This window comes from Chrysochloris asiatica, unplaced genomic scaffold (assembly GCF_000296735.1).
Source record: "Chrysochloris asiatica unplaced genomic scaffold, ChrAsi1.0 scaffold00392, whole genome shotgun sequence".
Lineage (NCBI taxonomy): Eukaryota > Metazoa > Chordata > Mammalia > Afrosoricida > Chrysochloridae > Chrysochloris > Chrysochloris asiatica.
This window is the reverse complement of record NW_006408910.1, coordinates 1,861,805-1,877,114: the sequence shown is the minus strand read 5'-3', so window position 1 is coordinate 1,877,114 and position 15,310 is coordinate 1,861,805. Positions and strand designations below refer to the sequence as shown.

The 15,310-nt window shown below is 36.7% G+C and overlaps 1 protein-coding gene across 1 annotated transcript in view; it reads right to left on the bottom strand.

The window, feature by feature from the left end:
• LOC102831973 (centrosomal protein of 192 kDa-like) overlaps positions 1-15,310 on the bottom strand; it is a 228,395-nt gene that overhangs the window by 46,409 nt on the left and 166,676 nt on the right. The window contains exons 28-32 of the mRNA XM_006876586.1: positions 14,833-14,923; positions 14,504-14,680; positions 11,170-11,430; positions 9,660-9,775; positions 4,274-4,383 (exon numbers count right to left, since the gene is read on the bottom strand). Of these exons, the coding sequence (XP_006876648.1) occupies positions 4,274-4,383; positions 9,660-9,775; positions 11,170-11,430; positions 14,504-14,680; positions 14,833-14,923 (755 nt within the window). The remainder of the gene's footprint in view (positions 1-4,273; positions 4,384-9,659; positions 9,776-11,169; positions 11,431-14,503; positions 14,681-14,832; positions 14,924-15,310) is intronic.

Below are 15,310 nucleotides of genomic sequence, written 5' to 3'. Positions count from 1 at the left end.
ATTAGAAAGCAATAGATTTCTTACTTCTGCCACAAACTCCCCCAGCTGTGAGCCTTCCAACCTTCTAAGTATCCCTTTATATGTGGTTCAGAGTTCTGGGACCATCCCCTGAGCCTGCTTGGTCGGGTATTCTGTGTTGTTGTTGGTGGAGCTCTCTGCTATACGTCCACCCGATCCGCCATCTTGTTTGTTCCCCAAGAATTATATATTTTTTAATGGAAATTTTAGAAGACCACAATAAGTTAAAATTACACAGTATTAACCACAACATCTAGGAGTCCTGGTGTAGTGCTGTAGGATAAACATTGGATTGCAAGCCGGTCTGAACCACAAAGTCAGGGTGCATATTCACCAGCATTTCTTCTCCTATACAGGGTCACTATGAGTCAGAATCTACTCAATGGTACTTAAGAATCAAGACATCTAACTATACAATCTAAAATATGTGAAAATATTATGAATAATTATACATTTACAAAAGAACAATGGTCATCATTACAAATAACAAAGATTAATTTATTTAATATTTTTCAAAACAATCGTGCAAAAAATTTCATTTCAACAGTCTCATAGGTTACTGTACTAACAAGTGCAAAATAAAGTGGAACCATTTCTTCCCTTCATCTAGACAATAAATAGACCATCTCAAGAACACAGTGTTCCTTGAGATCTGGGATCCCAAAGACTTGTTGTAAACCCCAATTGTTGTTGTTAAGTGCCGTCGAGTCGTTTCCAACCCATAGCGACCCTGTACAGGGTTTCCGAGGCTGTAAATCTTAACGGGAGGAGAACGCCTCATCTTTCTCCCATGGAACAGCTGGTAGTTTCGAACTGCTGGCCTTAAGGTTCGCTGCCCGATTCGTAACCACTACACTACCAGAGCTCCCCAATTACCCCACTTTAAATGAATGGCCTTGGTCAATTATTTAGGCTCTTGGCTGGGTTTTCAACAAAACCTTGAAAATAACTTATTTCTTGAATTTTACACGTGTGGCTGGCTCCCTGTAACTGTAACATCCTTTCCAACCCTCGTCCCTTCTCTACCTCATTTTAAGTGAAGAACTATTGCTCTGTGCTCACCAAGATTCCTCTTCTCACACTGCACTTTAACCACCTCTTGGTGTGGTACTATAGTAAAAGCACTGGATGGCTAACCACAAGGTCGATGGGTCAAATCCACCTGTCACTCCTTGGAAATCCTATAAAGAGGTGCTATGTGTATAAACCAACTCTATAGCATTTAACAATATCAGGTAAGGATGACATATTTACTTCTATGTTTTAATGTTTGATCTTCTGATTGGCACCTTGTGGTGCAGTGAATTATTTAATGTCTCTTCTAGCCATGGTTTTTGTAAACTCCCACCAAATAACCTTTACCTGATAGGTCTGGGTAAGAAATAGAATGTGGGGGAAGATGTTGAGGGATTATATGATTCTGTTGTGAGTGTTAATAGGGATAATTGTGATTGGCCAATTTTGCAATCTGCTGAATTTTAAATGAACCATCTCAGAAGCAGAGGGGTGAATCTTACTACCATCAATGAAGAATGGAATGCACACTGAATCTCAACCCAGGGACAGAAAGAAAGCTGTGACACCAGAGGAGTAGCAGAGGAATGAAAAAAGAGGAACAGAACCAAGAGCCAGCACATCAGACAGAGCAGGATTTTCTAGCCTTTAGACAGGAGGTTCACTTGTAGGGTGCCTTTAGGCACTTAACTGGGGAACTAGGTTTGCTGACCCATGGAGTGAGAACTGAGTGCCTTCAGGCTGGGGTTTATAGCCAAGTGGAGTGTGCTTTGGTTTTGCAACACTGCCACAGCAGGGAACAAGTCAAATCAAAGGGCCACTGGGGCAGAGAGGCCTGCCTGCAGGCACAGCTAGGAAGATGCTGTCCTGACAGAAAGAACTGTGTCCTGAGCATTTCTGATACAAATTTGTAATCTGTCAACTTGCATAATAAACCCCATAACTGTGAGTATGGTGTCTGAGTTCTCTATGACCATTGCAATGAATTATTGAACCTTGCTGAGTACACTGCTATTGAAGGAACAGCTGGTGACAGTTATGCACACCTTTACCCTTAATACACGCCAATTCAATAAATGAATAAAATGCTGCAAAGCTGTGGATTGCGTCAACATTTGAACTACTACAAACTTATACTACCTTTTAATCACACTCTTCACTATAGCTGAAACATGGCACTAAATGTTCATGTTTCATCTTTCTAGCGTAGTTTAGTTTATCATAGGTTCCTAACTATGAGGAAAAGATATGGAAAATAAAGCTCAGAGGAACTAAAGCAATAGAGATGGGTCTTGAGTTGACTTTCCACTTTAAATCCCAGGTTCTTACCCCTACATTCTATTCCCTTAGCACACTGCTGACAAGGTCAATCTGAATCTTTTCATCATTTTTAACTAACCCATAACTATCTTCTCTTTCAGCAGATGATCTAGACTCCTAATTTACTGAAAAGATCTTAGATTACATCACACCTGAAAAGACCTAGATCTCCTCCCCCTTTAGCATTTCATATTTCAGAAGCAATATATAGTCCTCTATTAAAAAAAATATCAAAACAAAAATAGGTGGAAGAATCTCACCATCATCTGAAATTCTACCATCAAAATATACACGCTGCTAATAATATATTGGCACTGTGGGTTAATGTGCCAGACTGCAAAACCATTTGAACTGCAAAGTTGGTGGTTCAAGCTCACCAGTCACTACTTGGAAACCCTATACAGGGTCACTGTGGGTTGGAACCGACTCAACGGCATGTAACAACAACAACAATAATATATTGGAGTCTTGGTGTGGCGCTGTGGGCTAAAGCATCAGACTGCAAAGTTGTTTGAACCACAAGGTCAATGGTTCAAGCTCACCAGCTGCTCACTGGAAACCCTATACAGGGTCATTATGGATCAGAATTGACACTTAACAACAACAGTATATTGGTGTGCTTACCTAAGGAACAATATATGTTGTGGTTGTTGCTGTTAAGTGCTGTCAAATCAGTTTCAACTCATAGTGATCCTGTATAGGATATCTGAGGTGAAGTTGGTAGGTTTGAACCGACCCGCCTTTTGGTTAGCAATTATATAAAAACACATTATTTGTTTTAATCCAAATGAAATCTTACTATATTAAACTTTTAAATATTTTTTCTTAAGACAGTAGTTCATCATATCATTTAATACAGAGTCATAAAATTATTTTAATGGCTTCAAGATATCCTATAGGGCAATTCAACAATCCCTTAGTCATAAGCATTCTCTGGTAGCGTAGTGGTTACGAATTGGGCTGTGAACCTCAAGGTCAGCAGTTCGAAACTACCAGCGATTCCGCGGGAGAAAGATGAGGCGTTCTGCTCCCGTAAAGATTTACAGCCTTGGAAACCCTGTGCAGGGTCGCTATGAGTCGGAATCGACTCCACGGCACATAACAACAACAACTATTATAAATAGTGTGATGAAAATCTCTATACTGACAAGTCTAAACAATTGTTGTTGTTAAGTGCTCCAGCTCATAGCAACCCTATATAGCACTTCTGAAGAGTGATGGGTGAGTCTGAACTGCTGACCTTGCAGCTCAAAATTACCTTGAGGTTCAGTGCTTATCCTACAGAATCACATCTCCCAAAACATATTTTTGAATGAATAACAGACACTACTAAATACTTGAATTGTTTAGCTAAAATTGGAATAAATTGGATATTAAAGTCACTCTATAACTGTCTATTTAGAACTTTTCTGTATCTAGCACTCTCACCATAAATGTTAGAGTAGGCACAACAGCACAGAAATCTAAAACTGAGTATAAGTTCACATTAATTAAATCTTAAGTATAATTCATCTGAGTTTAACAGCAGTCATTCTACTTCTTCTGCTTTTAAACCTACTCACAGAATAAATAAAAACCAAAGAAAAACCCAAACCTGTTGTCCTCTCTGTTGAGTTCCAACTCATGTTGATATTAAAACCAACAACATTTGTATAGCAAATTTCATTCATGAACATTATCTCATTTGATTCTTTATGGATAAAAAGCTAGATATAATTATTCTTCCTAACTTTACAGTTAAGGAAACTGAATTTCAGTGACAGTAAGCGATTTTTCCAAAGTCATATGGTGGAAATGTGGTTCAAATTCAGATTGACACCATATCCTAAACTAACATTCTACCTGCTTACGTACCATCCCTGGACCTAGGCATTATTTTTTAAAATGACCCAAAAGATTTATGATATGTTGAAAATCTTACCTTCAGTGATTAGCATCTCATCTTGATATTCTTCAGCAAAATTAAGATTCTGCAACAGACTACGTTCTGGCAGTATCTGTTCTATAATCCCCGGTTTGTGCAAGAGGGCTCTGCCAGGAGAGATTCAATTATACATTTTTTTGCGTAAAAAATGCTCTTAAATAAATTGCCATTAATACATTTGGCAAATCCTATTAAAAGCATGGAGTCCTGGTGTGGTGCTGTGAGTTAATGCGTCAGACTGCAAAGCTGTTTGAATTGCAAGGTCAGCAGTTCAAACTCACCAGTGGCTCCTTGGAAACCCTATACAGGGTTGCTATGGGCTGGAAGTGACTCGATGGCACTTGAACAACAACAACAATGAAAAGAATAATACATTAGTATGGTTAGCTTATATCTTAAGCCCTAGTACAGGTGCCCTGCCCTCCCCACACCCCAAGTTTTTAAAGTTCCCTTACGAAAGTACATAAGGCAGTCAAATTATATGAAACTGTATACTGAAACTAGTGCAATGCAAATATCAAAAGAACCTCTGAGTAAAAGAGTAGAAAGAAGAATAAAATTAGAATCTTTCAGGTCTGTCATTTTTATCATTTCTGATAATGTGGTCCCACTTAGAAGTTGGTCTCAGAGAAAAGAAATATGCTAGGAAACTAATACTAGTAAGACATCATAAGAAAACAAATAAGTTACAATATTTATCTACCCACTTCCAGGGAATCTCTGATGTAAGAAAACCGATATATAGCACTCATATGTTCACAAGCAAACAAAATCTCACTGCTGAAAATTTAAGAAAATCAGAAGTTCTAAAACAATACAGAGAGTTTATAATCCATTCGGAAAAAGAAAAAAGTGTAAAACAAAACAAAACAAAAACCTGGGAATCAATTTCTCTAAATATCAGTTTTCATTTTTAAGTAACTGGAAAATGAACTCGTTTAAAAGGTGGCATCTTCACATTTCACATATGGCTTATTACAGCTCTCTAAACATTCTAATGGTTCTCAACAGATTTGTTTAAAAAGGACAATTTTCCAAATTATGTATCAGAATAAAACACAGTAGAACATAAAGACTAGTATATATATGTTGTTGTTGTTGTGTGCCATGGAGTCGGTTCCGAATCATAGCGACCCTGTACAGGGTTTCCGAGGCTGTAAATCTTTATGGGAGCAGAAAGCCTCCTCTTTCTCCCGTGGAACAGCTGGTAGTTTCAAACTGCTGATCTTGAGCCCCAGTCGTAACCACTACACTACCAGAGCTCCTTGAGGATATATATATATACTTTCCCCTACTGAGTGGTAAGAGAAGAACAGTGGCTTTTTAAGATAAGCACGAGATTGTGAACCACGAGGTCTGAGGTATGAATCTACCAACTGCTCTGCAGGAAAAAGAAAAGGTTTTCTGCTCTTTCAAAAATTCATAGCCTCAGAAACACTATACAGGGTTTGCTATGAGTTAGAACCAACTTGACTGAACTTAAAACAAAAAATTGGGAGTTAAAGACTGCATTAACAAGATAAAACTTCCTGAGCTACATTGATTTATATTCAGGCATTGTAGAAAGGCTAGAAAACAGATTGTCATTATAAAAGTATCCAGGACTCCTCTTCAACAGATGGTGCTGGCAGACTAGAAAGTGACATACAAAAGATTGAAACAAGACCTTCAGCTCACACCTTATACAAAAACCAACTCAGCATGGATTAAAGACTTAAAATCTGAATCCCAGAATTATGAAGGCCATCAATGAAAAAATAGGGACAAATGTAAGGGCACTAATTCACGGAATACACAGACTATCAAACATTTTGAAAACTACACAAACAAAAGTAGACAAAATAGATGGTTAGGACATATTAAAAATTTAAAACTTATATACACAAAAACACTTCACCACAGAGTAAAAAGGGAACCCAAGAATGGGAAAAAATATTTTACAATGACACATCAGACAAGGGACTCATTTCTAAAATATATAGGAAACTACAACACCTCTACAAGAAAAAGACAAATTACCCTATTAAAAAATGGGCACAGGACATGAACAGACACTTCACCAAGGACAAGTTCTGGGCTGCCAACAAACATAGGAAGAAATGTTCCCAATCACTAGCCATTAGAGAGGTGTAAATCAAAACAACAATGACATGTCATCTCACACCAACAATAACAGCAAAGATTAAAAAAAGTAGAGAACAATAAATGCTGGCGGGGATGTGGAGAGACTGAGATGCTCCTGCGTTGCTGGGGGGATTGCAAAATGGTCCAACCTCTGGAAAACAATATGGTGCTTCATCAGAAGATTGGAAATAGAATTATCTAACGATCCAGCAATTCCTCTACTTGGAATTTACCTATAAGAAATACAAGCCATAACACGAGTAGATATATGCACATCAATGTTCATAGCAGCACTATTTACAATAGCAAAAAGATGGAGACAGCCTAAGTGCCCATCAACTTGAAGAATGGATAAACAAGCTGTGGTACATACACACAATGAAATATTATGCTACTTTGAAGAATAACAAGGAAGCTGCAAGCCACTGCATAACATGGAAGAACCTTGAGGGCATTGTGTTGAGTGAAATTAGTCAGACACAAAAGGAGAAATACTACACAGGACCACTACTGTAAAAGACTAAGAAAAAGAACCCATACAAAAGGGGGAAAGGGGGTGATTCTTTGTTGGTTACTGGGAAGTGGGGGTAGTGTGAGGGGAAGGAGGGGTAAGTGAAGCACAGGGTAGGGAATAGACACAGGATAGTTTGGGTGCTAGGGAGGGGGACAATACACAAGAAGGGGGAGGGGAATGGAAGAACAAACAATTAGGAAGGTTTGCATGGGCTAAGTGGGACAGAGGTAAATAATGATGTATGCACAACCTTGGAACCACAAGGCTCTGAGATACAGGGATTGAAGCATGGTTAGAATGGGCAAAAGTGGGGACTTAATGTTAAGATGCTTGGCTGTCTTTTGAATCTTGGTTTCCCTGCATACCATTATAAAATAAACACTTGAGGGGGAGAGAAAGGAATAGCCAGAAATATCACCATAGGAAGCTTGTAAATCCGTCTCCTGCCTATAACTGATTGGAATACCTAAATTGGGGCTACAACGTGCCCAGTGAAGGAGGCTTCCTACGGATCCTCTGCATTACATAAGACCATAGGGGGAATCCTGAACCCCATCCAGAATCTTCTGAGGTGGGAAATTTCCACTTGAAATGACAAGCAGACCAGCCTGGAGCGGCTAGAAGAACAGAAGATACTTCTTGAAAGAAAGACCAACAGGAAAAATACGAAACAATAAAGGCAGTCCAACTGATTACTACAAGAACAAACAAGTTGCTCGTCCAGGAGATATCAAGCTAAGTGGTCGGGTCTCCTCAAGGCAAACCCCGTTCCAAGACTAAGACGCATTGGGAATATACGCTCTGCTGATTGGTGACCACGTTCATCACCAATAAGGGGAAGTGTGGGAAAAACAGCAATGAAGCTGTGAGATAAGCCCTACAATGTTCAATAGACTGCTGTGAACCTGGGTGGAGATCTGGTCGGCAAGCAGTGTGGCAAGACCTGGGGACTCTTGGGCCCAGAGTCAGTGACATAACCACAGAGGACTAGAGTGGAGAGTGAACCGTCTAGCTGATAAGAAGAGAGGGCATATACACAAGAATACCCACGCTTGCAGATGATACCCACTTGACCTGGCTTCAATGGCTGGATGATCAGAGCTCAACTAGAAGAAGAAAGCAGAGGTAAAAAAAAAAAAAAAAAAAGAGTATCCTGATACAATTTGATGAACTTGACCTACACCTATGGATGCAGTAGCTCAAAAGATCCCTCTTTTGTTTAAAACCTTTATACCAAGAATCATTCCCACCCTTCTCCATACACAGAGTAGACAGGGATGGGCAACTTGGACATGGCTACCCAAAATGGGGGAAGGCGGGGGGGTTTACAAGGGCAAGAAATGACTTGGCTTACAAGCTTTCAAGAAGGAGCCTAGATCCAGAGTGCATGGAGGAAGGTAGAATCTCCACTGAGTAGTATCCAATCTGTCTAGGCAGTACTAATGAAAAGAGTTGGGGCTAGGTCTCTTGTGATACAATAGTGCATGGCTGTTATCAGGACTGACTGTGAGGGTTCGAAATGTAAAGGTAGACATTTTGTAGCAAAAGGAGGGGAGTGACTGACTTTGCAGTCTAGGAGAAGAGGTACCTGGGACCATCGAGGGAGAAGAGTGGAAAGCGGGCCCTACTCAGAGAAGCAGTGACACCAGAGATGGAGGCAGAGGCGATGACATGGAGAGATGGAGCGGTTGGGGACTCTAGACCTGGAGAGGGGCTGTGTGCTGACGACCAGGGGGTAGGCTTGTAGAGTATACCCTTTGGTAGGCTGATGATGCATGGAGGGGATTGTAACCATGGCTATGAAACGATATACAATAGGATGACTGTAAAGCTGTTTCCCCATGTAAACTATCAAATAATTCACAGTAAAACATTAAAAAAAAAAAAAAAACATAACTCAACATACCACAAATTTATGTATGTTTAAAATCACACCTATACAGTGTTGCTGTGAGTCAGAACCAACTTGATGGTATTTACAACAACAAAAACACCACCACCTAAATCAGGAGTGAGTGGCTCTGTAGGATAAGTACTGGTCTACGAACTACAAGGTTGGTGGTTCAAATCCACTAGCTTCTCTGCGGGAAAAGATGAGGCTTTCTGCTCCTGAAAAAGATGTAATGCCTCAGGTACCCTATACAGGGTCACTATGAGTCAAAACCAGCTTCATGGTATTTAGCAACAACAAACACCTAAATCAATATCCTAAATTTGTAAATTTGCCAACATTTCAGAGTACTAAGTTATATTTAAAACATGTGTCAAATGTTCTAAAAGAACATGTTTTAAATACCCTAGTTTTAATTATGAGTTGATCTTTTCAAATAATTAATTGCATTCTCAGAAATTATCCAAATTAATCAGGTGTGTTTGTTAATGCAATATACTATTTCAGCAGTTGTGAAACTTTTTCTGAAACTGATCTACTGTAACTTGATATAGCCTCAGGAGTATATTACAAATACAGTTCTGTTCTGAAGAAGGATGCTCCTGTTAAACAAAAGAAAAGTTGACAAACACATGCTTATAAAAGAAGGCGTACTGAAAGGAATGACAGGAGCTGGGTTTTCCTCACATTATGGTAATTTATCAATGAAAAATTTTTAATAAGATTTAAAATCCACCAGTTTAGTAATGAACAGTGGAACATGTTTCTATACATTTCAAATCCCAAACCACTAAAGCCTTCGTTATTTTTATTAATATAATAGCTCACAATATTCTCTAAGATAAGTAACCTACCTTCGATACTGTTGTCTTAAAATTTCATCACCACCAAAGAAGTATATAGTCGATAATTCTGTTGCAGTTCTAGAAGTGCTCTCTCTGTCTGAAGGGTTATATATTATAGTAACACGCTGATCCAAGTTAATTAAAAAAAAATTAAAATCCAGGAGTTAATTTAAGTATTTTTTCTAGGTCAATAAGAATTATAAAATTATATAATTTTGATTATTAAATATATCAAAATATGAAGCTGTTGTTTCTCAATATATCCTCCATCTAGACCTCTAAACTTTGAAAGATGGTGTTTCCATTCCTTTAGCCCTTTCAAAGAATTCTGGGTCCTTCAAATTACATAATGTCAGAAAATCAGTTTTGACATATCTAAGGGATGAAAATCATATACCTTTTCAGTTTCCTTTGAGATTTGGGAACAAAAATAATCCTGAAGGGGCAAAATCAGGGTTGTTGGGCAAATAGGGTAAAGTTTCATTGCTACTCTTAAAAAATGAGTACCATGGGAAAAAATCCCTTGGTGCAACTTTCCTGGCTTTTTTCTCAACAAAGAAATTTTCAATTTTCTTAAAAACTTTTTATAATAAGCCCCCATGATTGTCCTATGCTTTGAGAAAAATCTATCAAAATTATTCCTTAAAGTCTTAAAGTCACCATAACCTTCTGAGCTGACCTCTTTGCCTTGAATCTAACTAGCCCAGCAGATGCCCATGGAAGTTACTGTTTTCTTTGAATTTTCTTTGTTTGACGGTACCCTAATCCTGGTGTGGCTCTGTGGGTTAATGCGACAGACTGTGAAGCTGTTTGAACTGCAAGGTAGGCGGCTCAAGTTCACCAGTCACTCATGGGAAACCCTATACAGTGTCGCTATGAGTCGGAATTGACTCGACGGCACTTAACAACAACAACAAGACAAGAAAACTTGTTTACAGCAACCTACTGATTGTGGAGTCCTGGTGTGGCATCATAGGGTCAGCATTGGACTGCTAATCACAAGCACATTATATACAGGGTCACGATGAGTCAGAACCAATTAGACTGCTCTTATCAACAACAACAATCCATTGATTGCAAAGACAACTTTACACGTTATATTTTAAATAAATCCACATATGTATGAAATGATAATACTAATAGCAATACTTTTTACCCTCCTAAGTACATTCATTCTAAATAAATTGTCTTATGAACCTAAAATATTCAACACAGATGTAAATGCATATGTATGGTATTTCCAAGTTGATAAAAAAATAAATAAGCATTTCTACTCATACACTGGTGTGGTGCAGCAGAATTAAGCACTAGGCTGCTAAACGCAAGGTCAATCAGTGGTACAAATGTACCAGTCGCTCCTCAGAAACATTATACAGTGTTGCTATGAGTCAGAACCAACTTGACAGTACTTAACAACAGCACTGCTACATTACTTACAAATTTAAGCTTTTGGATATAAAAGATACTATTAATTTAATATAAACAGGGATATTTTTAGTAGAGAGATTTTTATGCTTACTTCTTGTGTTCCTTCCTTGAGCACAAATTTATCTGGAAAAATTTTCATCACTTTAGGATCCAGTAAAACGTTTTCCTGAGAATCTTTCAAACATACTGCTTTAACAAAAGCAGCTCGAGAGCCAGTGTTCCGAATAGAAAAATCAACTTGACATTCTTTACCAGGAATTAAGCCATTCACTTTAACCATATAACTATCAGATAATATTTTAACATCTTCCAAAATAAGATTGCTTGTTCCTCCATATCCAGACAAAGGAATCTAGAAGTACAAAATAAAAACATCCAAAATTATCTTTATGTAACAGAAAACAGAGGAGTGTACTATAGTGAAAAAATGAAATATATACTGATTTAATATAGTTTAAATTTTACTGTTTTGGTACCTTGGCTAGTGGCTGTCCTACTTTCAGTCTTTGATGTAAGGAAAAACATATCAAAGAGCAAATTATTTACCTTTCAATATACTAAGAGTAATTATTTCATTGTTATAATAGCAAAGCTTAGATGACAGCAGTAAAAAGATTCTAGATATGCTTGCTTAAGAAGATATACATTGGCTTTTGTATTATACTTTGAAATGCATAAAGAAATAGAAGAATTAATAAATAAATAGCTAGTTGCATAATAAAATAATAATATTGTTATTAGGTGCTGTCAAGTAGATTTTGGCTCCTAGAGACCTATGTAAAAGAGCAGGATTGCCTCATAGGGTTTTCTAGGCTGCAATTTTTATAGAAGCAGAGCAATAAGTCTCTCCTGCAAAATTGCTGAACGGGATTGAACCACAATAATATAAAATGTTAACTGCAGAATCTAAGTAGTAGGGTATATGGGTACTCACTTGATAAGGCTTTTAATTTCTCAGCAATTATGAAATATTTAATAATAAAATGTTTTGATGGAAAAACCTAATTGTAATATGTTCCTCTAGCTTTTAGTCTATTCAGTGTGAAGAGAAGCATGCTCAAGGGATCATATTAAAGAATTCAAACAACTGTCAGACGATAGGTACACTGGCAGTAAGAAAACAGTAGAACAGAGCCAAGTGTTAGGATTAATTCTATAATGCTGTCCTAATTGAACTTTTCTGATTCAACAGGACTTTGTGATATTATGAAAAAAGTATTCACAGAACAAAGTCTATAAATAAGAATATAAACAAAATATTTACTCTGCTATAGAACATTCCCTTTAAAATATACTCCTTTTAAAAGTATGACTTATTCTTTATTATTAAAATAAATTCCTAAGAAAAATAATTTATTTTGAGTTAGGTTATACATGTAATCAAAATCACATTTCATAAAATTCAATTTAGGCTCCTCTTAATCAATTTATATTGCCTTGCCTTTTAGTACAAACGAATAGCATTTTTAAATGCTTCAGATCTGAACCTCGTACAAATCCTGTACCATTCAAGAAGCCAAAAACATTTTAATTATTATTTTCCAGTGAAACTTGCATGTTAATAGAAAAATACAAAATGACAATGGAAAAAAAGTTAGCTTTGAAAACACCCAATATAAATATTCTTCCTGGATTTTTAAAGCCTAAGGAATCAGGAATTATTACTGACTAAAAGGTTAAAGGAACAATTTAAAGATTAAATGAATTAAAATCTGACTAATGCTAATAAATCCATAAACTGAACAGGAAAAATTACTAGTCTAGTTCAGGGTTACTTAACCTTGTTGCTCTTGACATTTTACGTCAGTAGGTACTGTGCATTACAGGATGTGTAGCAATATCTTTGGCCTCTACCCATTAATGCTAGTAGCACATTTTCTCTATCCCTTGCTAGTTGCAAATTTTCCCTACTCCTAGTTATGACAACCAAATGTATCTCTAGACATTGTCAAATGCCCCGAGAGGTAAACAGCCTCTGGTTGAGAACCATTGCTCTAGATGATGACAAAATATAGAGCTAATATAATACCCTGTAGAATTATATGATAGATAAATGCGGGCTCTTTATTTGTCATAAAACATAAATCAATGAACCCTGCCTCTATACTCAATGGCAAGTGAGATACATGGTCCTGGGCATGCAATTCTCAAGTCCTCAGCTTCCATATGTGTATAACATGTGGACAGGAAATTTACTTCAGACATAGGTAAATCTTATAATAATTAATAAATGTGATAATTCATGTAGTGATTAATGGTAGTGCCTTGTATATATTCACAACCCTACAAATTAATTTTGATTACATTCACATCATGCTTTATGGCACAAAAAGCAGAGATAATATCATTTGCTTCACAGAATCAAGTAAGGAAGTTGAGAAGATGGCGAGTAGTTACATCTTACATGTAAGAAAACAGGTGTGAGCAAGTGAAGCGATTTACTTTAAGACCTTTATAAGTAACAGGGACAGGACTGGCTCCCAGATTTTCTCAACCTTAGAGTTAAGCGCTCTCTATCACTTTGCCAAGTGACTTTATCTTTACAAAGACACATCAATAGTAAGAGTCTAAGTCTTTCTGTGATATAAAAGCCACATTCTTTGGTAAACCCACAGGTCATCCATACCTGATCCACTTCTGTGAGAAGATGGATAGCAAATTATTTAGGTAGGAATCCCAGTTAGGATCCTGATTTTTCTTAAGAAGACATCAAACACAAACTTGGTTGACTATCAAATTAATTGGTTCTACACTTAATCACTAAGCCCACCAGCAGCTCCTCAGAAACCCTATAGAGCGTCGCTATGAGTCGGAACTGACTTCATGGCACTTAACAGCAACAAAAACATTCCCAAATAACTGTAGTTTCAATGTGTACATTGTTAAGCTGTCCACATTTCATTAAACTACATTGAGCTTGTCCCATTCCCTTTCCTCAAAAATTTGTCATTTATATTTTGTATTTGCTTTGAATATATTTTCATTAATGGTTTAAAATCCTTTTCTTAAATGAAGCTGAATATAAGCAAACTATAAAAACTCTTGTCTTTGTATCCCTAGTACAAATTTAACCAAATGGTGACAAATTTGCTAAACTGAAAAAATGAGAATCACTCTGAAGAGTCACTACCTTAAATAGCTCACCTTGATTTACCCCAAAACAAGTGTTCATAAATAGTTGGTATATTTTAAAATGCTCAAACATAATTTACAAGTCATAGAGGAGATGGTTGCTTATAAGAATACTACGGCAGTCACTTTTATTACATGGAAATTCTACAAATAGTGACTCGTTATTGTATAAATTTAGATAGTCATATATTTTCACTTTTAAAAAAGAGCATATACAAATTTACCATTATTAAATCAATTGTTATAACATGCCATAAGCTTCAAGGGAGGAAAAAGCAACAAAATTATCTTACTGTAAACTTAATGCCCAGTTGTGATCGAATTCCAAGTTGTTTAATTTCTAGTTTAGCCACCATACAAGATAATCGAGTAGGCGTGAATAAAACACAGATGTTAATGTCTTCTTTTGGATGAATTCTCATCTCACAATTACTGGTTAATCGCTCTTCTGTACCAAAAATGTTCTGAAGCTACAATTTAAAAATAATCATTGCATTAAACAAATAAAACATACCATTAATATGAGTTCTTACAAGATAAATATCACAGAATTATCTTCATATCAAAGTTTTCTGAACCCAGCAAGAATATAAAACAGAACCAAATTATGCATTCAACAAACCTGAAAGCAGTCCTGATCTTGTCCTCTAATAAGCAGTCGTAAATGTTGGGTTATAGAAGTAGAATTATTTCTTAGAGCTATTTTCTGAAGTCTAAAAACAATCACATATTTTAATAACAATGTAGTTTTCTACCATGGATATTTCTATAACTATATAAATTATACAAATTAAAGATAACAACAATGTTTAGAAATGGACTTACTGCATATGTCACCTTAATAGCATGGAATTGTTTGTCTATAGTTCCAAAACTCTACATTTCTGAAACCACAAGTTCAAGACTCACCTTTATCAGAGAGCTTTTGGTTTAATTTCTCTTAGCTGCTTTTGTTACTTAAATGGTAATGTAAAGATAACATTATTTGTCATAAAACACCTGAAAGAGGGATGTCATCTGCATTTCCATTGAGGTCCCCCGGGCAAGAGCACCAATGAGCCAGCCACAGCAGAGAAGACTTTAAGAACTGTTTAATCCTT